General features: G+C 39.3%; 3 protein-coding genes across 13 annotated transcripts in view; 2 read left to right on the top strand and 1 right to left on the bottom strand.

Moving 5' to 3' along the window:
• Nf1 (neurofibromin 1) overlaps positions 1 to 8,263 on the bottom strand; it is a 226,119-nt gene extending 217,856 nt beyond the window's left edge. For all 11 annotated transcript variants that reach the window (XR_010952395.1, XR_010952396.1, XR_010952398.1 and 8 more), the window contains exons 1-5: positions 8,121 to 8,263; positions 862 to 1,005; positions 400 to 784; positions 192 to 330; positions 17 to 122 (exon numbers count right to left, since the gene is read on the bottom strand). Coding sequence is in view for 6 of the 11 variants with exons in the window: in XM_067781054.1 (XP_067637155.1) it covers positions 17 to 122; positions 192 to 330; positions 400 to 784; positions 862 to 1,005; positions 8,121 to 8,180 (834 nt within the window). In the remaining 5 variants the exon portion in view is untranslated. The remainder of the gene's footprint in view (positions 1 to 16; positions 123 to 191; positions 331 to 399; positions 785 to 861; positions 1,006 to 8,120) is intronic.
• Positions 8,264 to 24,588: 16,325 nt separating this feature from the next.
• LOC137249644 (serine protease inhibitor 88Ea-like) overlaps positions 24,589 to 26,733 on the top strand; it is a 49,232-nt gene continuing 47,087 nt past the window's right edge. The window contains exon 1 of the mRNA XM_067781345.1: positions 24,589 to 24,730. The gene's annotated coding sequence lies outside the window, so the exon portion shown is untranslated. The remainder of the gene's footprint in view (positions 24,731 to 26,733) is intronic.
• The window catches only part of LOC137249585 (dipeptidase 1), a 704,181-nt gene continuing 702,040 nt past the window's right edge, over positions 24,593 to 26,733 (top strand). The window contains exon 1 of the mRNA XM_067781335.1: positions 24,593 to 24,730. The gene's annotated coding sequence lies outside the window, so the exon portion shown is untranslated. The remainder of the gene's footprint in view (positions 24,731 to 26,733) is intronic.

Raw genomic sequence — 26,733 nt, forward strand, 5'->3', positions numbered from 1 at the left:
AACATCACTGACTTACGGGTGTTAGTATGAGCAATAACATTTGCAATGGCCATACGGTGGTTTTGTTCTTTTTGTTCTCTGATTTGTATGCTTCAACAAAGTCCAACAAGGATTCCCAACAACTGAAACAAAGAAAGAAATATGGATATGTTAACAAATTTAGCGGACAATTTTTTCTACAGCCTACTAACCCAGAAATGTCCTTAGTTGTAATACCACGTTGTAAATCTTGGAACTCATGTGGATGATATTCAATCCAGTTCCAAATGGCTTTCTCCAGCGAATGCAGGAGTATTAGCGGTGGTGCCTTCTTTGATCTTGATTTAAACACTGAAATTGAAAGATATGGAAAACTTTTTATAAGTTGCTTCCATTTCTCAATTTCTTATCTGCATTTACCTTGTAACAATTTTGTCAATTTATTTATGTCCATATCGATATGTTGTATTAGTTCAATATCACAATAATCAGGATTCTCATCCGAGCATGTAGTCAGTTCTTGAATGCGCGCTGAAATGCGATTGAATACCGCAGAAAAATGATTTTGCGAAAGTGCAAATAGGACTTTTGATGCTATAGCTTTCAATTGGGCAGCGTTCGAGTTGTTGTCACTTTGTACATCAATGAATTGTGAAATTTCACGTAGTAAAAGTTTAACATTCATTGCCTCCTCGAAACGTGCGGTGTCCTTTGTTTGGTTTGTCAGACAACGTTCCAGTGTTGTAAGTATGATGACAAGAGATTCAAAACAACAACGCTCGGAATCATGACGATTTTGTATAGACTGTTACAGTAATTTAAAAATAAAATAATATTAATATTTTAAAATATATATATATTTTAGGTAATAACAACACTTACTGCTTCGTTAACGCGTTGCAACATTTTTGTAAGTCCAGATATAACCAATGAAAAACGATATCGAGATATATGTATGAGACATGCGCTCAACTGATCTTGGCTGATACGCGCTTGTGTGCCATGTGGTCCGAATTTGTTGGGTAGCTGCAAAACATTCACCATTATTAGTTAGATATTTTTTTTACGAGAAACCAAGAAAAATTAAAAATACAAAATGAGTAGAAGTGCACACTGTAGCAATCCCCCAGCGGGTTAGGGGAACAGAATATACCCGGGGTAGGTATGCCTGTCATAAGAGGCGCCTATAATACCAGATTCAATGGGTTGTGTAGCGCAACCCTTTCAGGTTGCTAGCGTAATACATAGCTTCTCCAAACCCAATTGTCAACCTCACCTATCCGTGGCGAATCCTGTTTTATTAACAGCCGAGGCTCTGGCGACCCCGGTCTCCTCATGAATCTAGGGGGTGGGAGGCCGGTATGACCAGAAGGTTAGATGTGGTCATAACAAATCGTTCTCGAGATCGTCGGGATTTATTTTTTTTTTTAACATTATAGTAATGTTTGAAATTAATTTTTACGGTTATTAGCCCGATAGCACTTGTATGATTTTGCAACTGAAATTGCGTATAAAACGAAGGTTTTATACATATATTTTAACACTTCCCGTGAGTGGTTTACATGTTATTTGTTGAAAATGTTTCACTTTTTTAGTTATTTAACGCGAAACACGTTTTACTTACGCGTAACGCTGTGAAATTCCTTGCGGTCTGGATTTGTACTCAACCACCAATTTTTCATATGGTTGAGCTGCAAGGAATTTCAGCGAACCGTTCACAACGAGATTGAAAACGCGAATGATTTTTTTTTTTTATACACCTTCAAAATTTAAAGTGAAATTGCAAAAAACCGAGAGCTAAATACCAAAACAAAAGTTCAATGAAAATTTCCCAAATACAGATGCCCATTCCGAGTGCAACCTTTAGCGAGTGTGGATGGTTTAACTAAATTTTAAAGTGAAACTTATAAATTGTGAAGTACAGTTCTTCTTTGCACACTAAGTGATAAATTTTATTGTTCTTGTATTCGCAATTGTTTTATGTGTCGCAAATTGAAACAAAATAGATAAAATAAAGTCTTGAAAACGTATGTACTGCGTTTATATGCACGAAAGTGCTTTAATATGTTTTATAAATAAACTGCGCGTTAGTGCTACAAACTAAAAGGACAATTTTTAAACGCTGACAAGCATAATAAAAACTCTGGGTAAGTGAAGTGGCTAAATTGTTAAATTCTAGAAAAGATTAATAAATTTCAACCCTAGAGTGCAGCTCCAAAGCTCACTCCTGGGTAAATTTAAAGATAAGAGTGTCCGTTGGGACACGAAAAAGAAACACCAAAATGGCATCTTCATCGTACTTAAGTAAAGATGGTGAACGTGGGCCTACAAAAAAGCCAAAAATTTTAAACGATGAAAATGTCACGAGATTCTTTGAAATGTCGAATAACGGCATCGTCAGAATAAAAGAAAAAAATGTAGGTAACGGGGATTCTGTTGCGTCTTCTCAGACTCCGTTAGCTACAGGAACAAAGACAAACGAAACATTAACACAAAAAACAACGGACATAACAAATGACAAAACTACTGCAGAAAGCAGTGTTGCCAACACACAACAGCACAGTGATGTACCAAAAAACAACAACCATGACTCAATAAAAATTTCATATCCTCCCAGATTTACTGGTGAAATTTTTGTATTAGTAGATAGCTCCCAATGCCCCAGCTTAAAAAACGAAAAATATACAACTGGGCTTACTTTATGTAGCCAAATAAAAGACTTACGTTTTCGTGACATTGATCATGTCAAGGCCTTAGGAAGAACGCTCTATAAAGTAATTTTCAAGAATACCTATTCGGCAAACTCCTTCATAATGGACGAACGCCTAGCCAAAAGAGGATTAAGGCAATTTGTTCCCAGAACAGCCTTAGAAATATATGGGGTAGTTAGAGGTGTTCCCACATGCTACTCGGAACAACATATTTTAAAAGAAGCTGAGTCGAGTGTACCAATAGTGTCTGTACGCAGATTTATCAGAAAAGATCCCACAACTGGTGAACAAACTCCATTAAATTCAATAAAAATTGGGTTTACTGGAAGAGAACTGCCAACATCAATTTTCTTCGAATATACTAAACTTGATGTAGATTACTACATCCCGCCCTTACGGCAATGTTCAAAATGTGGTCGTATTCGCCACACCATGTTAGGATGCAAAGCCAAGGAAAGATGCATAAACTGCGGCAGTAATGAATGCCAAAACGCAAATTGCCAAAGTAACAATTGCATTCTATGCGGTAAAACTGGCCACAGTGCCAAAGAAAAAAACAAATGTGCAATGTGGGAGAGGGAAATTACAATAAACCGTATCAAGACAGTCAAGAGTCTCAGCAGGAAGGACGTTTTAAATACGTATTTCCCTACCAAAAACAGGTTCGACATATTTGATCTGGATGAGGAAACACATTTTCCAACAATTCCACACAATTCTGATGATTTTCATGACAGGGAAGTAGTAGTAAACAAACGCTTAACAAGAAAGTTATATAGCGAAATAGCCAGTAAAGGTGATGAAATAGCTGTCAGGAGACAAATAACTCCAAAATCTGCTGAAAAACGAGAAAAGAAACTATCAACTAAACCTGCATTTGAAACCGATGAATACCAAAAAGGTATTGTAAAAGAATTTGAAAAAGTCATGACTGACCTCATGAAAGTCACCCAAACAATATCCCTCCAAATTAATAACAAGGAAGTCTTGGAAGGTTTTTTCCAAGTTAAATCCAAATATGACAGACTAATGATAAAATTGGACGAGGAAAAAATTAATGCCTTGTCACATTCCAAAAAACCTTAATGTTAATTTTACAACTAAACTGCCAATCATTTAAAGCAAATTTAGATGCCATTGAATTTTATTTATCTAAATACAACTTTGATATAGCTTGCTTTAATGAAATTTTTTTAACTAGAGTTAGTACTCATAGAAAACTTATAGGATTCAATTTAATCAAAAAATATAGAGAAGATGGTTATGGGGTTGTCGCAATAGCCCTCAAAAATACCATAAAATTCAAAAAAATAAATTTTGCTACCAACTTTGACATTTTAGTTATACAAACAACAAATCTTAAACCAAACCTAACTGTATGCACAGCATACCTTCCACCCAGCGTAAATACCTCCGAATTCGGCATTGAAATCCAAAGAACTCTAAATTTTCTTGACTCGCTTCCAAATACTCTATTCATTGGAGATTTTAATGCCAGGCATAGCAACTGGGGTGCCACATTACGCTCCAGCAAAGGAAAGCATTTCTTCAATTTGATTCAGGAATCTACTTTCCAAATACTTAATAATGGAGACTACACGTTCCAAAAAGATATCAGATCACCAGGTGGATCTGTACTTGATCTCGCTTTTTCCAATTTCAATGCCCCTTTTAAATGGTCATTGGATAAAATCAGAATTGGGAGTAGTCACCACTATCCTATAACTATTGACATAAACAACATCAAAACAAACATTACCACCTTTTTGTCCAAAAAAAAGTTATTAAAAAACTTAAGCAATCTTGAATGCGAATCAAATTTAGAAATGTTTGAAAACAAATTCCAGGAAGAAATTAATAATGCTACTGTCACAAAAAGTGATTCAAAAGTACTAAAAAGCTGGTGGGATGACAATACTGAAAAATTTTATAGGTTTCTCATTGTTGCTTTCAAAAAAGCCAAACGATATCCAAATCCCGAAAACTACCATGCTCTAACAGAAGCGAGGAAACGTTGGAAAAAAGAAATAAAGCGAGCCAAAAAAGCCAATTTTGATAATAAAATTAAAGAACTGAACTCCGGTATTGATAAAAATGGGTGGAAGTTCGTTAAAGCCATCAGGGGGGATTATAGTTCCGATAGTAAAAATGCATGGAACAGTGATAATAACTTAAATTTCCTGACCATGTTACAAAATCACTAGAAATTAACATTGCCACAGACACAGACCCAAACTTAATCGTAACATACGAAGATCTGCAAAATGCTCTCAAGAAAAAGAAAAAGGACACAGCTACTGGAGCGGATAAAATTTCATACAGCATGATAAAGTCACTCCCTGATGTTATCTTAAATAATTTCCGAGCAGCACTAAATGACATTTTCCTTTCCAATAAAATACCAGACAGCTGGAGAACAATAAAAATTGTTCCAGTCCCAAAAAAGGAGAAAGACCTAAATAATTTCGAAAATTTTAGACCTATCTCATTAATATCTGTCCCTCTCAAATTATTAAATACATGCATTAAAGACAGATTATATAACTTCTTAGAAAAACAGAACAAGTTACCTTTATCAACGTTTGCCTATAGGAAAAATAGATCGGCAACCTCATGTGTAAATCACATATTGCATCAACTTAAAGTCCTGAAAAGTAATAAAGCTCACTCCATTCTATGTACAGTCGATTTCAGTAACGCTTACAACTGTGTAGATATACATATTCTTAAAAACATTCTCTTGGACATGCAAATCAATGAAGCATACATAGAATGGATTTGTAATTTCTTATCATATAGGAAATTAAGGCTAGGTAATGACGAAGCTGAAGTTTTTAATGGCCTTCCTCAAGGCAGCTGTCTGTCGCCTCTTCTATTTAATTTATATACAGCCTCCTTACACAATCTCAGTGATGACAACACACATATTTACCAATTTGCTGATGATTTGTTTATAATCTCATCAGGAAACAATTTCATTGAAGCAAATTTCAATCTTCAATCAAAATTAGACATTCTAATGGAAAAATGCAATCTACTTAACCTCAGTTTCAATCCAAACAAAACTAAAGCCATGTACATCAACCAAAGCAGTAAGAAAGAATTGAGAGTTGAAGTAAATGGCATCAATATAGCTCAAGTCCGTAACATTAAAGTCTTAGGGCGGTACATAAATTCATCCCTTAGTGCGAAGAAACATTTCTCAAACGTCATGGAAAAATCAAAATCCAATATCAACTTATTCAAATGTCTAACAAATATCAAATCAGGACTTCATCCGCAAACTGGTTTAAATTTATATAAGTCCTTAGTAAGGTCCAAAATTGAGTACTGTAGCACAACCTGTGTAAATGCTGCTCAATCTTCACACAACAAAGTTCGATCACTGCAAAACAAATTCTTACGTAGAGCTTTAGGTCTCACTCCGTCTACGCCGGTACCCCTACTTTATGCTATCGCAAACGAACTTCCACCCCAAGGAAGATGTAAGTGGCTTATGGCAAAAGAAATGGTTACGATATTCACTACAAATGATCCAATAAGATCTTCTATAACCGAGTATTCTCATTTAAACACTAATTACACAACAATTTACAACCAATTCAAATGGATTTTCGACAATCTTGGTACGGTGGATTTTTCTTTCCCTTACCCCAAGATCATCATCCGAGACAAAATTTTAAACTTAAAAAAAACCAATATGACAAATGAATATGCTGTTGCAAACTATCATGAAATAATTGACAATTACAAAAATTTAGCTTTCGACATTATATTTACAGACGCTTCTCTTGGCGAAAACAAAACTGGTTGTGGTATCTTTTATTTAAACACCAACAGCGAACACTCTTTTTGTTTGCCCTTCAAATCCTCTTCTGCCTTTGGTGAAATCTTAGCCATAGAGGAAGCCATTAATTTGGCCATTACAAACGAAAGTGAAAGTATAGCTATCTTCACAGATAGTCCAGCGGTTTGTCACATTTTAAAAGACCGTCGAACCAACAACTATATAGCTCAAAATATTTTTCGTACTATTCAAAACCACAATTTCAATCAAGTACACATAATCTGGACACCCAGTCATATGGGTATACCAGGAAATGAGAGCCGATACAATTGCCAAGAAAGCAACCGAAACTGACATCTTCAAAGCTTTTAAACTTACCATACAAGAGGGTCTTAGACTCATTCGAAATGAAATATACGACACTTGGTACAACGAATTTTTGGAATTTTCAATTGAACATCCAAATTTATATGCAGACATACATAGAACTAGGAAAAATCACTGCTGGTTCAGGAAATTAAAATTTCCGACAACGGAACTGAAGAGACTAAACAGAATCTTGGCAGGCCACACATATGACAAGTCCTATTTATTTAAAATTGGCGCCAACAGATCCGAAAGATGTAGATGCGGCCATATTGATGACTACATTCATCAAACTTTCGTATGTAGAATTCTCAGCAACACCCGTGACACCTTCAATCTTTTTAAAAATCATCATAATTTTAAAGATATTCTATGTGATAACAATTTAGCCAAAATCACTGAGCTCATATATTTTTTCCAAAAAGCCACTTTTAAATTTTAATTAACTTGACTAGCTATCAATGCTTAATAAATTTCATGTAATAACATGTTTTGTACCGTATATGTATATTATAATTTTTTGTATAAAGGATACAACAAAATTTTGTTTGTAATCCTGTATGCCATCCACCAAGCATAAACCAATGCACGTCGGTTACTCGGTCATTATGACTTCAACATGTCATATGAAATGCGCTCGCTAAACAAACGTCAATTGACCAAATGTCATTTAGTTTCATTCAACACATTTGTACATACAAAAACTTTTTGTAATAAACTACAAAACCTCACACGAGTCGAATATAACCTGGAACCTTAAAACTAAAACGCAAACCTGGAATCAACAACACTACTGGAATCACAACACATTTGGAATACAACCTGGCCTATTAGAGATTCAATTGATCCTGGCGGCCATAGAACTTTGAACCCAAAAAAAAAAAAAATACAGATGCCATTCAGCGGCGGTTAATTGACAATCACATTTGTTGCTCTTCGCCATTGATTCATTCATCCCACATTAAACTTGTTACGCTAAAATTTCCCAACTTTCACTTTTCGCCGTAGCTCGTGATTATAACACAAATTCATTCATACCATCCAATTTCATTCATAAACACGTCCTCCTACTACACCAGCCGGTATAAACAAAACGTAAACAAATATATTTCCCAAAATATAAACAAATGTTGGCTGTCGCACACGCACACTATAGCTGTTGCACTTGCACAATGGGACATTTTTTAATCGATAGGGAATTTTTCTGTCTGACAGCTTTTTTGCATTGCGATGCAAGAGTCCCAGAAACCAAATGAAAATTCTTATTTTCCTCTCACCTGGTCTTCAAAACGGGCCAGAAGCGAGTTCGCCCACTCGCCAGGCTTTTGAATTGCCATTTGTAAATAATTTTGATAATTAATTTTCACTTTTTATTGCATTTTTCACTCTAATTACTAGATCTACACAATTTTTACACAACTTTTAGCTACACAGTTTTTCACATTGTGAAGTTGGCTGCGATTGCGTGAGGAAATTCATTTGACGTAGTCTGGATTACCATGCGTTATGTTTTTCCGTAACACTTTTAAAGGCTACAAGAATCAAAATCAAAACGATTGACTGGAAAAAATCCGATTTGTTCAAGGAGAGTTTGAGGATATTTCTCGAAATCCCAGAGAAAAGAATGGAGAAAATGATTCACAAAGGAACCTTGTGCAACCTAAGAAAGTATACAATAAAGTCATATCCTAGGCATGTAGTTATGAAGACAGTTTATTCCTTAACATAAGCAGTAAGTTGAAAATTATATCCAACAGGTTCACAAACTTAAAGTATTTCCTACTGCTGACTGTGAAAACGCCGGCATGACTTATATAAATGCGTATAACGCAGTAACAATATGAATTCTGGCAAATGTCGAGGAATGAAAGAAGTAATTTTTTATACCTAGCTGTATTTATACACAGGGTATTATAACTTTGATTGGATAACCGTTGGTTGTACAGGTATAAAGGAACCGATAAAGATATCGAAATCATTGGTATCGAAAAAACTTTATTGAGCCATGTCCGTCCGTCCGTCCGTCTGTTCGGTAAAACGATAACTTGAGTAAATACTGAGAAATCTTCCCCAAATTTGTTACGCAAGTTTATCCGGACCCCGAATAGATTGGACTTAAAAATGATGGAATCGGATGATAACCACTCCCACTTTTTACCTATATAACATTTTGGAAAACACAAAAAACCTGATTATTTAGTAAATAATACACCTGGAACGTTGAAACTCTTGATATTGAGACTCTTGATAAAAATTAAAAAAAAATTTTTGAAATGGGTGTGGCACCGCCCTTTTGTGATAAAATCAATTTTACAAATATTATTAAACATAAATCGTTAAACCTACCGTAACAAAATCGTATTTCATTTCCCAAGTGGATTTATAACAATAAATAGCATGTAACGTAGCGTTACAATAACGTAACCTAACGTAACGTATTTCCTTATTCACTTAAACCTGGACCTCCCTGTACTTATTTTTCTATTAGGTGTTTAGTAACCCGACGCCTTAATGACCATACAACCTCTCCCCCTCAGTCCTAGCTTCGTCTGGCTGAGTGGCAGTGGCGCCCTCATGGCGCGGGTCACCCTTCACTTAGGTAAAGACGACGGGGAGGATGCCTTGTGCTACTTTGCCCCCCGCGCCCTCCTAGGCGTTAAGTGGCCCGACGCCTTCATGACCATTCCACCCCTTCCCTCAGCACTGGTTTCGGCCGTGAGCCGATGCGTGCGCACAGGGGCTACCACTGTGCCGTTAAGGTGCACTTCCCCTCCGCCCACGGGTCGACCCACGGTGTATCGGCTGGTACAACCCCGCCCCCTTACGCACCTTCTACTAGTGTGCAAGTAGGGAGGCGGGGGTGTCCAGCGGTGAAACCAGCACTAACGAGTCCTCGCAGTCTCTTCCCCAGGTGACCGACCTCGCGGACTACCGATCCGGCCGAAGACTACCGATCAATCCGATACCGTCAACCGACCCCGCCCGGAACGAGCCGCCGCTGTCCAGGCAAACACCATCGCTAGCCTACTTCCCTCTCACCACAGCCCTGGTACGCGCTCCGTAGCCCACCGCCGCTGCTTCCATTCCGCGGGTGCTACGCCGACCGTTGGCCGTCCGCCATACTAACGCCGTGCCCATCCCGCCTTGCTGGTGCCGCCGCTGCCACACCAACCACTGGCCGTTCGCCGTCCTATCGCCATTCAGCCGCCGCTGCTACGACGACCGTTGGCCGTCTGCCATCCTACCGCCGTTAAGCCGCGGCATCCGTCCCGCCGCTGCTACGCCAGCCACTGGCCGCTTGCCATCCTACCGCCGTTAAGCCGCTGTTTCTATCTCGCCGCTGCTTCCGTACCGCCGTGCCAGTCCGTCCGTTACCCGACCGTTCAACCAGCCTACTGAACCTCCTCTACTCCAACGACAGTTAGCTGCCGCTCCGCCCCTCGCCATCTTGCGAAGGAAAGCTGCTGCCCGCCTAATATCTCCAGCCGTGTGTGCGTGTATTCGTAACACATCAATATCGTGTATTTATTCAGTATGGGTTTGTGGGACCTTTACTCGACTCTGGATTGACTGAGCATTACCCCAGCCTTAGACAAAACCCACCTCATAAGGAAAAAACTTCGATTTTGAAAAATCGGCGTGCCACCACCCCTTTTATGACAAAGCAATTTTCTATGTTTCGGGATTCATAACTCGAAGAAAAATTAGTTCAGAATAGAAACATATGTATGTGTATTATTGCGCAGCCTTGTAACACTATTAAGCACACAAAACAAGCAACAACAACATTTAAGTGTACAGCTGGGTATGTAATGTTCGGTTTCACTTGAACTTAGACTTTCTTATTTGTTTCTTCTTTCTTTTATCTAGCGGTTCACGCAGTGATAACGAAAGAGATTGGATAATAATCACTAATTAGTAAAGCGTCATTGGAGATATTTATTTGCGCACGTTTTAAAAAGGGAGATTAATCAGTTGAGGTGGTAGAGAGTCAAATGCGAGTAAAGCCAGGGTTGTAGGCTGATACCAAAAAAAAGGTACTCCAATAGCAATTAAAAATCGTAAGAAACGTGGGTAATAGTCTAGTTGAGGGGTCGACTGCTAATACGCTACCAAAAATATCGAGAGAGGTGTCAAAAGACGCGTATTAATCTCGAGAACAATAATCCGATGACGGAAAAGAAAAGTTTTATCTATGTCCGGAGATATTTGCAGTTGAAGTTGGCAATTTTCACGTGGTCTTCTTCAACCTCTTTGGAGGTGATGCTAATGGGAGACACACTGTAGTTATGCATATGTGCACGCCTTTGGTATGATGTGTGAATTTCTCAACCGAGGAATGCATTCCGAATTTCCGGCAGAGAGCGATCGCGCATTTCTTCACATCCGACAGCACTTTATCACCAAGGACGATGAATATTTTGCATTATGCTTCGTCGGATTTGCTACGGGAAACTCAGCTGGGATACCAGAATTCTTAAAGCGGCAACAAAGCAATCCTACGAGGATGGGTGATGGCCTACACACAGTATTTTTATGTCCACCAAAGGCTTTTCATCAGCCTTAAATCTGTAATGTGACTCTCGGGCTAGTACCGAACGACAAGCACCAACAGCAGTAGTGACAGTACAGCGCTTCAATTTTCACTGATCTCCTTGAAGTAATCTTCCTGCAACAAAATCTTATCCATCTTTTCAAGGCGGTTGGATGTACTTCAATAATATTCAGGCCATCCACAGCAGCAATTATCTTCATATTGTTGATATTCCCCGAAATATTTGGAAAAATGAGGCATTTATATTCCATGACTTAATCCACGTTTCGGTAATAGTCTACCCTACAAGAACACTGACTATCATATGACTATCATCTGATTATCAGCAATGTCAACCTAACGATCAGCGCCTCATACAAACTTTCTATCACAAACTTAAGGGGACTTGCGCAAATGTGATGTAAACAACTGTGTACGTGTGAGTTTTTGTCTCCTTCTTATACACCAACATGGCCTACTGATTAAGTATATAGCCGTACTGCTCACTCTCATTCCTTTTCCTGGATCAGTGCTGACACTCTAACTATCAAAAAGTGTCATAAATGATAGTTTACTGTAGATATCAGGTTTGACTGTTATACTATCATAAATGACCATTGTTATATTCCGCCAAAAATGAAACAATGCTTTTTGCTTTTTATTTACTTTATTTCATTACGTTTTTAATTTTGTACGTGATAAAAGCATACGTGTTTTTTATTTGTTGAAAATAAATAGTTTTATAACAATTCGAGTTCAGAATGTTCAATTTAAATTCAGAAATTCATGCGAAAACACATTTAAAAATGAATCACCACTAACCACTATTATTTTTCGCGTATCAATTTTTTGAGTGCGCCCCATACATTCTGACAGCTTTTGGTATTTTTTAATATTATTTTCGATTTTTTTTCTTTTAGCATGGAGCTTTGAAATGCTCCCTTTTTCATTTTTTAAACTTATTTTTTATATGGTTTTCGTCGGTTGAAAATGGCGGAATCTAAAAAATAACAAAACCACCGTGTTAATAATTTGATTGTCATATGACAGTCAGTAGTGACACCATGATTAAATCGGATAAACTGTTCTCGCATACATAAAATTCCGTTGAGAATTATGTATCTGTCTCACATGCATAATGGTATCTGCTGTATGTTCTTTTGTTCTGTACCAGGTGTCCGAAGCTTTCCCAGTTTGAGTACTTTTTCATGTTTATAGGCTGTCGTTGGAAACATGCGGACATGCGTGAGCGAACAAAAGAACATACATAAATTTGAGTATCAATGTTGACATCATCGCAGGATCAGCATTGTCAATTACAAGTGTGAGTGTATTAGTAAAACTATCAGCGTTTCTTGTAGGGTAGTTGGGGGGTCGACTGCTAATACGCTACCAAAAATATCGAAAGACATGTCAAACGACGCGTCTTGACATCAGTATTAATAATGCGAAGGCGGAAAATAAAAATATTAACTCGTTCAAAAGATATTAACGAAAAACCGAAAAAAGACCCGCGGGTACCTCCGAAACCGGGGGTGGAATCATTAGTATTTTTGCGCAGAACACCTTCATGCGTTGGCGGCCTTCGGCCGCGCTTATAAAAAATAACCCTGGGCTACGCCATGCCAAGTTCGGGTGTGTGGTATAACCGTGGCTACCGCCACGGTGATGCACAATTTTTTTGTGGGAACTAACACAACAACAACCACATGAAAATCACCAACTTTAACTGCAAATATCTCCGGACAGAGATAAAATTTTTCTTTTCCGCCATCGGATTGTTGTTCTCGAGATTAATACGCGTCGTTTGACACGTCTTTCGGTATTTTTGGTAGCGTATTAGCAGTCGACCCACCAACTAGACTATTACAGAAACGTGGATTAAGTCATGGAATATAAATGCCTCATTTTTCCAAATATTTCCGGGACTATCAACAATATGAAGATAATTGCTGCTGTGGATGGTCTGAATATTATTGAAGTACATCCATCCGCCTTGAAAAGATGGATAAGATTTTGTTGCAGGAAGATTACTTCAAGGAGATCAGTGAAAATTGAAGCGTTGTACTGTCATTACTGCTGTTGGGGCTGGACAAACCGTGCTTGTCGTTCGGTACTAGCCCGAGAGTCACATTACAGATTTAAGGCTGATGAAAAGCCTTTGGTGGACATAATTCGCGTTTGGGAGGGCAGCAAAAATACTGTGTGTAGGCCATCACCCACCTCGTAGGATTGCTTTATTGCCGCTTTAAGAATTGTGGTATCCCAGCTGAGTTTCCCGTCGCAAATCCGACGAAGCATAATGCAAAATATCCATCGTCTTTGGTGATATAGTGCTGTCGGATGTGAAGAAATGAGCGATCGCTCTCTGCCGGAGATTCGGAATGCATTCCTCGGTTGAGAAATTCACACATCATACCAAAGGCGTGCACATATGCATAACCATAGTGTGTCTCCCATTAGCATCACCTCCAAAGAGGTTGAAGAAGCTATCAAACATGCTTAACATGCTAAACGGCGCATCTAGTCTCAAAAGGTGTATCGCTATTTATTTGAGTGGTCGTCAGGCATTGATCTCGTTTAAGAACGTAACAACTAAAGCAAGAATAACTAAACTAGTATGGTGTCCTATTCCCACTTCTGTTTCACTTTTACTTATCCAAGCTCCCTTCCCAACCAGAAGGAATTACCTTTCTTCCCTACATCCACGATTGCACGATAATAGAAACAGGTCCTGGGTGCTCTGATGGGCTACTCTTAAAAAGTAACAAGTAGTATTTCCAGTTATAAATGAGAAAGCGTCATTTGGAAATGAGAATAGTTACTTTAAAAGGAGAAAGCGTCATTTGAAAATGAGAATAGTTACTTGAAAATGAGAAAGCGTAGTTTGAAAATAAGAATTGTAAATTGATTAATCTCAATCAGTTGTAAATTAGAAAGCGTCAAATGTAAATTCGAAAGCGCTATATGGAATTGAGAATAGTCAATTGTAAATTCGAAAGCATCACTTCGATATGAGAATAATCACTTGTACATAAGAATTTTCAATTGTAAATACGAAAGCATTATTTGTTATTGAGAATAGTGAGTTGTAAATGAGAATAGTGAACTCTAAATGCGGAAGCGTAATTTGGAAATGAGATTAGTCAATTGCAAATGCGAAAGCGTCACATTGAAATGAGAACAGTCGCTTGTAAATGAGAAAGCGTCATTTCAAAATTAGAAAGCGTCAATTGTAGTTGAGAATAGTCACTTGTAAATGAGAATAGTCTATTGTAAATGCGAAAGCGTCATATGTAAATGAGAAGAGTCACTTGTAAATGACAAGGCATTAAATGAAAATGCGAAAGCGTCATTTGTAATTGAGAATACGAATTGCCACGGATATTAGCATCACTAAATTATCCCATCACTAAGGCGATGCTAAGGCCATGCCAAGCAGTATTTACGTTAATAATTAAATCAAGTATACACATATATAAGGCAGCCCAGAGAGATGTCACACACAGATGCATTTACTTATATGCCTATGTGCGCGCGAGAGACTGTAAACTACAAACATTCACATCAATAATTCAATCTTTATGTATCTACATAAACGAATAAGTAATTGCGTCTACACATATGTACGTATACGAGCAGCGGAGCGGCAATGCACAAACACATGCATATATCTTATCTGAGTTGTCACAAGAGAGAGCAATAATTTGTGCACGTAGTTGTGGCTGGCGATTTTGTAGCCGAAACAACTAGTAAGTTCTGGAAATCGAAGAGCCTAGAAGTATGCAGCGTAAACTATAAAAGCGGGGCAAGCGAGTAAGAAGTGATTCAGTTTGAGTTGAGCTATCAATCAGTTTGATTAAGCACGCGATCTGGCGGTCAATAGTAGAGTTTCATTTGAGTTATCAATCAGTTTGGTTATTAAGCCAGCGAGTAGCAAAGTATAAGTGTATTGTGAAGTACTTTAATAAAGGCCATTTTTCCATTATTCAATATTGGAGTTATTTATTCAACAGTTTAGTGATTCGAACTTAGCAGAGGATTGCAAATAAGAGGATTTGCAGCAAATTCGTTACAATTGGTGTCAGAAGAGGAATTGTAGAATAAATTCCAGAAGACAACAAGGACATGGCAAAGTTCAGTGAATTGAAGATCCAGCAACTAAAGAAGGAGTTGGAGAGCCGTGGATTGAATACAAGTGGCGTTAAACTCGAACTTCAGGCACGGCTACGAGAGGCAATGGAAGCAGAAGGAATTGATGTGGACGAGTATGTCTTTTATCCTGATGAGGACGAGACAACAGCAAAAATTGAAGAGAAAAATGAAACACCGCAGACAATGACGAACACAGCCCTGAACATGATGTTGGCTGCAATATCGGCACAAATGTCCGAAATGTCATCACAAATATCTACCAACATGTCATCACAATTGAAATCGCAAGAGACACGCATAACATCCAAGATGGAAACTCAGCTGGAATCGCAGGAGAACCGTATAACAGCGAAGATTGAAGCACAAGAGGCACGGATATCCGAAATGTCGGCGCAAATTTCAGCACAGATATCATCGCAGATCTCTGCTCAACTGGAAGAGCAAGAAGAACGTATTTCCTCGAAGTTGGAGGCGCAAGATACAAAAATTTTACAGTTTGAAGAAAAAATCGAGGCCGAGGTGGATGCTTTGAGAGGACGTATCGAGCAGTTGCAACTAAATCGCCCAGCAGTTTTAACTAGTAATTCAAAGGTAAAAACACCATCCTTTGACGGTTCTGTTCCTTTCCAGGTCTTTAAGCTACAGTTTGAGAAGACCGCAGCAGTGAACAACTGGAATGTGGAAGATAAAGTTGCCGCACTCTTCGTAGCATTGAAAGGACCAGCTGCCGAAATCTTACAGACTATTCCAGAGTACGAACGGAACAGTTATGATGCATTGATGGCTGCTGTAGAACGGCGATACGGAAGCGAACACAGGAAACAGATATTTCAAATAGAATTGCAAAACCGCTACCAAAAAGCTAACGAGACTTTGCAGGAGTTTGCTTCGGACATTGAAAGATTGGCTCATCTTGCAAATGCGGATGCACCCGTGGAATACACGGAAAGAGTGAAGATTCAGAGCTTTATAAATGGCATACGGGACGCCGAAACGAAGCGAGCCACATACGCGAACCAAAAGCAAACATTTTCTGAAACGGTATCCCATGCATTGACTCAGGAAACGGCGTCATTATTGAGTAAACCATCATACAAAGCTCATCGTGTGGAAGTAGAAAGGCCAGAGTGGGTAGATACAATTTTGGAAGCTCTGAAGGGATCACAACAGAAAAATGGTGGAGTTATGAAATGTTTCAAGTGCGGTAACCCAGGTCACATTGCACGTCATTGCAGTAGCAATTCCAATAGTTCCAACAATGTGGGTGGCCGTAAACGCAGAGCTGAAGGAGACGAGCAAATCTCCAAATCCACTCAATCGTTAAACTAAAGCGAGTCAGCCGCAAGGGGCAACAGCTGGCTCCCTCAATTGAATGCCCCATAATCTCTATCTCGCAAATTGGAAGAAGGTCAAGCAATCTTACTGTCGGAGGACATGTGGATGGAAAGGAACGTTTACTGTCTGTAGATACGGGTGCATCTCATTCCATCATTCGAGCGGATTTAGTCAACAAGAAGATAACACCATTGCATGGAGCAAGATTGCGTACAGCCACTGGAGAAGACAGCACGGTTCTAGGAGAAGTATCATGTGAAGTCGCAATTGGGAACGTCACGGTAGTACACAATTTTATAGTGGCAGAGATTGTTGATGAAATCATAATTGGAGTGGACTTCTTAATCGACCAGGGCATCAAGATCGACATGCAAAGCAAGACGATGCGATATAAGAACATGGATGTACCACTTAATTTCGGCTACGAGAGAGGCTACAGCAGTAAACGAGTGCTGATGGAAGAGAGTCAGCGAATACCACCAAAATCCGAAGCAGTTATCTGGGCAAAGGTTGATGGAGATTGTGGAACAAACAAATTGTGGGTTGTCGAAGCAGCAAACAAATCAGCACTGAAGATACTTGTAGGAAAAACCCTGGCTATGACAAAACAAGATGGACGTGTTCCGGTAAGAGTACTCAATGAGTTCAATTCACCACTCAAACTGACTAAAGGAGCTATTTTGGGAAGATGCCAAGAGGCTGAAGTAGTTATTAACTGTGAACAGCTCCAGGAACACGTTTCAGCTAGTAATACTAATCTTTCAAATGACATCATGGCATGGACGCAGGGGCTAGAGGAAGCATATCAGAGTAAGGCAAAACAACTGCTCCTAAAGTACGCGAACATATTTGACCAGGATGGTTCTAAACCAGGCCGCACCAACGTTGTGAAACATCAAATTGACACTGGAGATGCGAGGCCGATCCGTCAAGCTCCACGTAGTGTTCCACTGGCGAAGCGGCAAGTTGTGAGTCAAATTATACAAGAAATGAGCGACAGCGGCGTCATCGAACCATCAGCTAGTCCCTGGAGCTCCCCGGTAGTACTTGTAAAGAAGAAGGATGGAAAAATGAGGTTTTGCGTGGACTACCGGAAGTTGAATGACGTTACGAAAAAGGATAGCTACCCATTGCCAAGAATTGACGACACTCTGGACTCGCTCTCTGGTACGAAATGGTTTTCCACACTGGACTTGAAAAGCGGCTACTGGCAAGTGGAGGTAAAGGAGGAAGACAAAGAGAAAACAGCCTTCAGCGTCGGAGATGGTCTTTGGCAATTTACAGTAATGCCCTTTGGACTATGTAATGCACCAGCTACTTTCGAGAGACTCATGGATCAGGTATTGAAAGGACTACATTGGAAAACATGCTTGGTGTACCTGGACGACATCATCGTATTGGGCAAGAATTTCGATGAACATCTTAAGAACTTGGAGGAAGTTTTCCAAAGAATAGCTGGCGCTGGTCTGAAGTTAAGTCCCAAAAAGTGTGCGCTGTTTAAAAAGGAAGTAAATTATTTGGGTTACAAGGTAATGACAGAGGGCATCTGCACTGCGAACGAAAAGATAGAGGCTGTAAAGGATTGGCCAAGACCACAGAACCTACATGAATTAAGAAGTTTCCTTGGGCAGTGCACATATTACCGCCGATTTGTACAAAATTTTTCCAGCGTAGTCCATAGCCTCCATGAGCTTACAAGAAAAAATAAAGCTTTTGAATGGAAGAAGGAGCAAGAGGTGGCTTTCCAAACATTGAAGGAGCGTTTGTGCACTGCCCCAATATTAGCATATCCGATTCCAGGAGCAACATTTATTCTAGATACAGATGCGAGTGGATATGCTATAGGAGGCGTTTTATCACAACTGGTCGATGGACAGGAGAAGGTAGTTGCATATTACAGCCGTTCGATTGGAAAACCAGAGAGGAACTACTGCGTTACGCGGAGAGAGCTGTTGGCATTGGTAGAGTGCGTTAAACATTTTCACAAATACCTCTACGGCCAGCGATTCCGTGTCAGGACAGATCACGCAGCTTTAAAATGGCTACTGCAGTTCCGTAATCCGGAAGGACAATTGGCACGGTGGATCGAGCGACTACAAAGCTATGACTTTTCCATTGAGCATCGAAAAGGTAGTACCCATGGAAATGCCGATGCAATGTCACGAAGACCATGTAGTTTGGAATGCAATCACTGTTCAAAAGCCGAGGCTAAAGAAGACATTATAGATGTCCGGCTAATGACTATAACATGTACAGATGAATGGGACAAGGAACAGCTAAGGAAGTGCCAGCTAGAAGATGCAGATCTGTCACGTGTTATGCAAGGGCTCGAACGAAATGAAAGACCAAACAGAGAAGAGATGTCAGCAGAGAGTCCCATTGCGAAGTCATATTGGGCACAGTGGAACAGTTTAGAATTGATATCCGGTTGCCTTCATCGAGTATGGGAGAGTGAGGATGGTAAATACAAGAATAAACTGATAGTTGTTCCCAGAAAGAGGATTCCTGATGTGCTCAGCGAGCTGCATAATGGTCCAAGCGGAGGTCATCTTGGAATCACGAAGACGCTCGAGAAGATTAAACAGAGATTCTATTGGGTTGGTTGCCGTCAGTCGGTCACTGAGTGGATGCGAACTGCGAGGTTTGCAGCAGAGCGAAAGGGCCCAGAACACGAAGTCATGGCCAGATGAAGCAATATAACTCAGGTGCGCCATTTGAAAGGATCGCTATGGATGTCGCCGGTCCATTTCCTACTAGCAACGACGGAAACAAATATGTACTGGTAGTTATGGATTATTTCAGCAAATGGCCAGAGGTATACCCAATCCCAAATCAAGAAGCGGAAACGGTAGCAGAAGTGTTTATAAACAATTGGGTTGCAAGGTATGGTGTACCAATGGAGTTACATTCTGACCAAGGCAGGAATTTCGAATCAGCTGTGTTCCAGGAAATGTGTAAGTCATTGGGCATTCGAAAAACACGGACAACTGCATTGCATCCTCAATCCGATGGTATGGTAGAACGATTCAATAGAACATTGGAGGAGCACTTAAGGAAAGTAGTGGACAAGTACCATAAAGAATGGGATACCCGCATACCATTATTCTTGATGGCTTACCGATCAGCAGTGCATGAGACAACGGGCCAAACCCCTGCAAAAGTAATTTTTGGCAATGACCTTAGACTGCCAGCTGATTTGAAGTTAGGGATAGATGCCAATGCGGAGAGAAATGTTAGGAAATCCACTAGTGATTTGGAAGAAGAGCTAAGAGAAATACATGATCTGATAAGGCAACGTATAAAGATTATGAGTGACAAGATGAAAGGCAGATATGATAAAGCAATTAATTCAGAAGGTTTTCAGGAAGGAGATTTGGTGCTGTTATACAACCCACAACGTAAAAAAGGTTTGTCCCCGAAACTGCAGTGTAATTGGGAAGGCCCATACAAAGTTGTAAAACGGATCAACGATGTAGTGTACTGCATACAAACCATCGGTAAACCACGAACCAAAATGAAGGTGGTCCATTTGGAAAGGCTAGCAACGTTTAGATCGAGAGATTTGTCTGATCGGGACGATCAGACTTAGGTGGAGGGCAGTGTCACGGATATTAGCATCACTAAATTATCCCATCACTAAGGCGATGCTAAGGCCATGCCAAGCAGTATTTACGTTAATAATTAAATCAAGTATACACATATATAAGGCAGCCCAGAGAGATGTCACACACAGATGCATTTACTTATATGCCTATGTGCGCGCGAGAGACTGTAAACTACAAACATTCACATCAATAATTCAATCTTTATGTATCTACATAAACGAATAAATAAATGCGTCTACACATATGTACGTATACGAGCAGCGGAGCGGCAATGCACAAACACATGCATATATCTTATCTGAGTTGTCACAAGAGAGAGCAATAATTTGTGCACGTAGTTGTGGCTGGCGATTTTGTAGCTGAAACAACTAGTAAGTTCTGGAAATCGAAGAGCCTAGAAGTATGCAGCGTAAACTATAAAAGCGGGGCAAGCGAGTAAAAAGTAATTCAGTTTGAGTTGAGCTATCAATCAGTTTGATTAAGCACACGATCTGGCGGTCAATAGTAGAGTTTCATTTGAGTTATCAATCAGTTTGGTTATTAAGCCAGCGAGTAGCAAAGTATAAGTGTATTGTGAAGTACTTTAATAAATGCCATTTTTCCATTATTCAATATTGGAGTTATTTATTCAACAGTTTAGTGATTCGAACTTAGCAGAGGATTGCAAATAAGAAGATTTGCAGCAAATTCGTTACAGTATTATAAATAAGAAAGTATCTCTTAAAAATACGAAAGGGTCATATAGAAATGAAAATAGTTAATATTAAATGCGAAAGCGTTATATAGAAATGAGGAAAGTAAGTAAATTTTGAATGGGAAAGCATTAAATGAAAATTCGGAAGACTTATTTGTTATTAAGAATAAAATTTGTAAATTTTATGTAAAAGTATAATGTAATGGTTCCCTCACATTACCCATTTCCTACCACTGTACAAGAACTTGGACTTCTCTCCCCATCGGGTTAGGGGGCTTAGAATATACTCGCGGTAGGTATGCCTGTCGTAAGAGGCGACTAAAATTCCAAATTGATTCAAGGGGTTGTGTAGCACAAGCCTTTCAAGGGGTTGCCAGTGCAATATATTGCTTCTCCAACCCAATTATCAACCTCACCTACCCGTGGCGAATACTGTTTCATTAACAGCCGAGGCTCTGGCGACCCCGAACTTCTGATGGATCTAGGATATGGTAGGGCGGCATAGCCTCGAATCTTGCATGTGGTAATACCAAATCTTTCCCGAGATGGTCGAGCTAGTTCCCGAGATGGCTAGTAACTTTTTGGCGCTTGGAGAACGTACCGGATCTGCATCCGGCAAAAGACCATCCACATCGATAACACTCCCCAAGGACTTCGGGGGGTGTCCTTATCGCTACAACAACAACTTGGACTTCTCTAAAAAATATGTATAAGGAATCCGAAGTCCGAGGGACACAATGGGGTTAATCAACAAATCTTTATTAATAGCTAGTGTTATTTTAGTGAAATAAATAGTGGTTAAATGCAATCCTAAAAGCTAACCACGGTTTCAAGTTAATTAAACAATTAGTTTGGATCTGATTTCTCATTTGCAAGTGACTATTCTCATTTCTATATGACGCTTTCGCATTTTCAAGTGATACTTCCTTATTTATAATTGAGGAAGTATTCTCAATTACCAATGACACTTTCGCATTTTCATTTCATGCTTTCTCATTTACAAGTGACTATTCTCATTTCCATATGACGCTTTCGCATTTACAACTGGAAATGGTGTAGTCCTAAGTCCGAGACAACTTTATTTACGAAGTGGATGAAGCAAATAGCGACACTATAGAGAGATTCAGCCTACAAGAGCTCAACTGTTTGAACCAGGTGATCATAAAAAGGCCCTCAGTCTCATCCACAAAGATTAGGGAAATCCTTATCCTGATTAATGCCCGGTTAATCCCGTTTCAATACCCGAAACTCGCAGTAGAGGAAAGTTGCGTTCCTAGTAGGAGGTGCGTCATTCGGGCACAACTCTGATCTGGATACTGTAATCGGTTAAACTCTTACTTATCCAGAATACGGAATACTCAATATATGTAGTGTGGCCCCCATGACACCAACTATCTTTTGAATTTTAATCCGGTGCTAACGCCTCTAACACCTTTATCTCTTTGGTCCAATCCTATTAAAGTTGCAAGTTACTTTGGATTTCCGTTGGAGGATATTGATGGCACTTTGTGAGTGATCACGCCTATTGGATAGGGCGCTACAAGAAGAAGAATAAATCGAAACTCAGACCTCGTAGCTTCCACACTTTTAGAGTGCTGGTGATATGCTGACTAACTTGATGTGTTCTCTAGTTTCTCAAAAAATAGTCGTAGTACTCGTTGATCCCATCATTGCGTAGGCTCAAATGAATGTTTATGGAAAAACCTCGCCTTGATGCGAATCGCGGCATGACTATCCTTCACATCCGTGAATCTGTTTAAGTTTTTTGTTTGCCCATAAACTATTATTCCTCTGCCTTGCCCGTTTCTCGTCCTTGCTGTATGGCGGAAATGTCAGCCCTTGCCTTCACTTAAATACTATGGACTCATGCAGTCTATGTGAGGTCCTCACGTACCAGTCAGTTCAACCTTACCTTGCCTTCACTAGGACATCAACCAGTCGGTCAATCGTTCCTTCTCCTGTAAGAGTGCAATTCCAAATACATGCCATGAAAATCCCTTTAACGTTTGCTGTGGTGGCCATCAGAAAAAAGAGATCTTATACGATCATAGTGGTTTTCACGTAGACACCTCTTATTCCAGGTATACCCGTGGTATGTTCTAAGCTCCCTTAACCAATGGGTCGTAGTGATTGCTTGCATATGGTTAGACCTATCCTAATAGAAAGGTTGTAACTTAAAAGGTTTGTTAAGAAGGACGTATGTATGTATCTCAAACATTCTAATAATAAGGCCATATCTAAGCGACGTTGTTAATAAAGTCGTATCTCAGGAAACTGGTTGTAATTGTAAAATTAATTTTTTGTCTGAAAAGCTTCGAAAAAAACTTAATTTATTATCTATTCAAAATTCGCAAAAGGCATAAATTGGTAAACCAGAATATAGATTACCGTGTCTTCTGTAGTAAAGTTTAGCATTTTAAGGCGTTAACGAATTGTGAAAAGAAATTGAACTAAATTTAGTTCATTTCTCTTCTGTCCAAAATTTTTTTATTTCAATTACAACCTTTTTCGCTGGCCTTCTGAGACACGATTCGTTGAGATACAGCCTTTTTTTAAATAAATAAATGTAAGGCGCGATAACCTCCGAAGAGATTTTCTCCTCCTATTTGCGTCGTGCTCCTCTTGATTTTTGCTACAAATCTGGGGACGGGACCTACTTGATTTCTGCCGACTCCGAACGGCAGAGAGCTTTTTATGGCATAAATACACTCGGAGTGCTTGCCAAACACTGCCGAGGGGCGACCCCGCTTAGAAGAATTTTCTTCTAATTGAAAAACCTTATTTCTAAAATTTTGATGTTTCTTTTCCCGAGGCGTGAACTCAGGATCATCGGGGTGGATGGCGGAGCACGCTACCATCACACCACGACGGCCTTTTTTACAAAAGTTTTAAGTTACGTTCTATTAGGATAGGTCGGTTAATTCGTAAATTTTATAATTTTAATTTACTAAATACCTGCCTACATTTCTTTGTTGGTTTCGAAGTAAGCACCACTTACGTAAGCTTATACTTTGACGTTATTAACTCATTATCTCTACGGTAAAACCCACTGGGATGTAATCCTAAAAGAGAGGTTTTTTGAAACAAATTCTGCTAGTTGTTGTGAATCTCGTCATGAAAGCTCGAAGCTCAACTTGCTCCATATCAGCCGCCCGATACAATAGCACAAGCGAAGTATGAACAAAACATTCGCCAGTAAAAAATTTCAGTTGAACATAAGCGTTTGTGAAATGAAGACGTGTTTTGGTTAAGCAAGAAAAAAAAAAGTGAAAGTAAAAAAAAAAAATACAATTAAGCTTAGCTTTTGAGTATCTAATAGAAAGGTGACCAAAGCCAAGCTTGACGTGCGAAGGAAATAAAAAGAAAAACACAATTTCATTTGAACTTTTTAGTTTTGCTCTTAATTTGTTGTTATACATAAAAGTTGTTGCTTTTGTATTTTGTTACAACTACACATAAATTGCAAATTGTTATTGTAGCAGCGCGAGGCCGACGACTGACCGGTTCAACGGGCCAATCTTATATCATCACAGTAACAAATAGTATATAGACAACAATCCAAAAGTAAGAAAATAATACAAATTGCAAAATTCACACCGAGCGAAAAGAAATCAATCGTAATATATATATTTATGCATATATTTAATTAAACAAAATATATTAATAACCAAAAAAAGTTCACTGACCAAAGAAAAAACCAAGATATATGTAAAAGATTTTTGCAAGCTGCAGTCATAGTTACATATATTAGATAGACAATACATTAGACCGTATCAATAAAAAAAAAAATCGCCGAAAACCATAAACAGCCGATTGGTTGAGTTTGCCAAAATTTCTTAAGCATGATGCGCCAATGTTTTTGCTTTAAAATACAATTTTGATTCTTTTTCTGAGATTTTGGCCAAAATGTGGATCATTATGATCCCACAATGTATTCAAATATAGGATGTGTTAATGCATTTTTTAACAAGGACGGGGGGGGGGGGGGGGGGGCGTGCTAAAGAAGAAGAGCGAGAGGATTAAGGTAAATTATACGAAAATCCATACGCTAAAAAAAGGAGAAAGGAAGGTAATAGTCTAGTTGAGGGGTCGACTACTAATACGCTACCAAAAATATCGAGAGAGGTGTCAAAAGACGCGTATTAATCTCGAGAACAACAATCCGATGGCGGAAAAGAAAAATTTTATCTCTGTCCGGAGATATTTGCAGTTGAAGTTGGTGATTTTCATGTGGATGTTGTTGTGTTAGTTCCCACAAAAAAATTGTGCATCACCGTGGCGGTAGCCACGGTTATACCACACACCCGGACTTGGCATGGCGTAGCCCAGGGTTATTTTTTATAAGCGCGGCCGAAGGCCGCCAACGCATGAAGGTGTTCTGCGCAAAAATACTATGGATCCCACCCACGGTTTCGGAGGTACCCGCGGGTCTTTTTCCGGTTTTCCGTTAATATCTTTTGAACGAGTTAAAATTTTTATTCTCCGCCTTCGGATTATTAATACTGATGTCAAGACGCGTCGTTTGACACCTCTTTCGATATTTTTGATAGAGTATTAGCAGTCGACCCCTCAACTAGACTATTACCGAAAGGAAAATAAGAGAGGAAGGAGTTGGAGTTGTACAGGGGAGTAGGAACTGGAGATTAACATGATGGAGATCAACATGGAGAAAAATAATGAGAGGAAGCAAGTGAACGGAAGGAGACAAAGAAAAATAGAGGGAGGTTGAGGGAGAGGAAATAAAATGGGAGTAAAAGAGAGAAGATCCGAGAAGTAAAAGGGGAAAGATACGAGGGAAAGACAAGGATCAAAAACGAAGATGAGGAGAAAGAAGCCAGAATACACAAAATTTTTATTTTCAGATTAATATGAGAAATGCTTTCATTACTGGGAGAGTAGATACATAGCAGGGAGAGGTCTATCGGATAGCAGAACGTCTCAGTTATATATCTATATCTTATACATAATAATGAATGCAATTTTGAAAATTGTGCCGGCATTAGTTGAATATGTTGGTTTAAGAACCCAAATATGTACAAATATTGATATCGTTAGGTGAAGTGAAGTAGGTATTTAAAATCTGGTATAGAGATTCCATATATGAGGAAATTGAGGTGAGATAGGTAGATTGATTCAATGGGTTGTGTACCGCAATCCTCTCAAAGGGTTGCCAGCGCAATATATAGCTTTTCCGACACAATTGTCAACCTCACCTATCCGTGGCGAGTCCTGTTTCATTAACACTCGCGGCTCTGGCGACCCCGAACTCCTGATGCATCTAGAGGGTGGGAGGGCGGTAGGGCCTAGAAGGTTGCATGTGGTCATACCAAATCGTTCCCGTTAGGGTCGGGCTAGTACCTTTATGGTACTTTTTACCAGAATGTACCGGATCTGCAACCGGCAAAGGACCATCAACATCGATAACACTCCCAAGAACTTCGGGGAGTGTCCTTATCCCTACAACAGCAACAGGGGAAGCTAGGCTCATTATTTAGATGTATGCAAACTAAATTTCAGTCAGAGCAAAGTCTGCCTGGTACTCTAGTACATATAGTACATATATAAAT

Source organism: Eurosta solidaginis, chromosome 1 (genome assembly GCF_040869045.1).
Source record: "Eurosta solidaginis isolate ZX-2024a chromosome 1, ASM4086904v1, whole genome shotgun sequence".
In the NCBI taxonomy this organism is placed as follows: domain Eukaryota; kingdom Metazoa; phylum Arthropoda; class Insecta; order Diptera; family Tephritidae; genus Eurosta; species Eurosta solidaginis.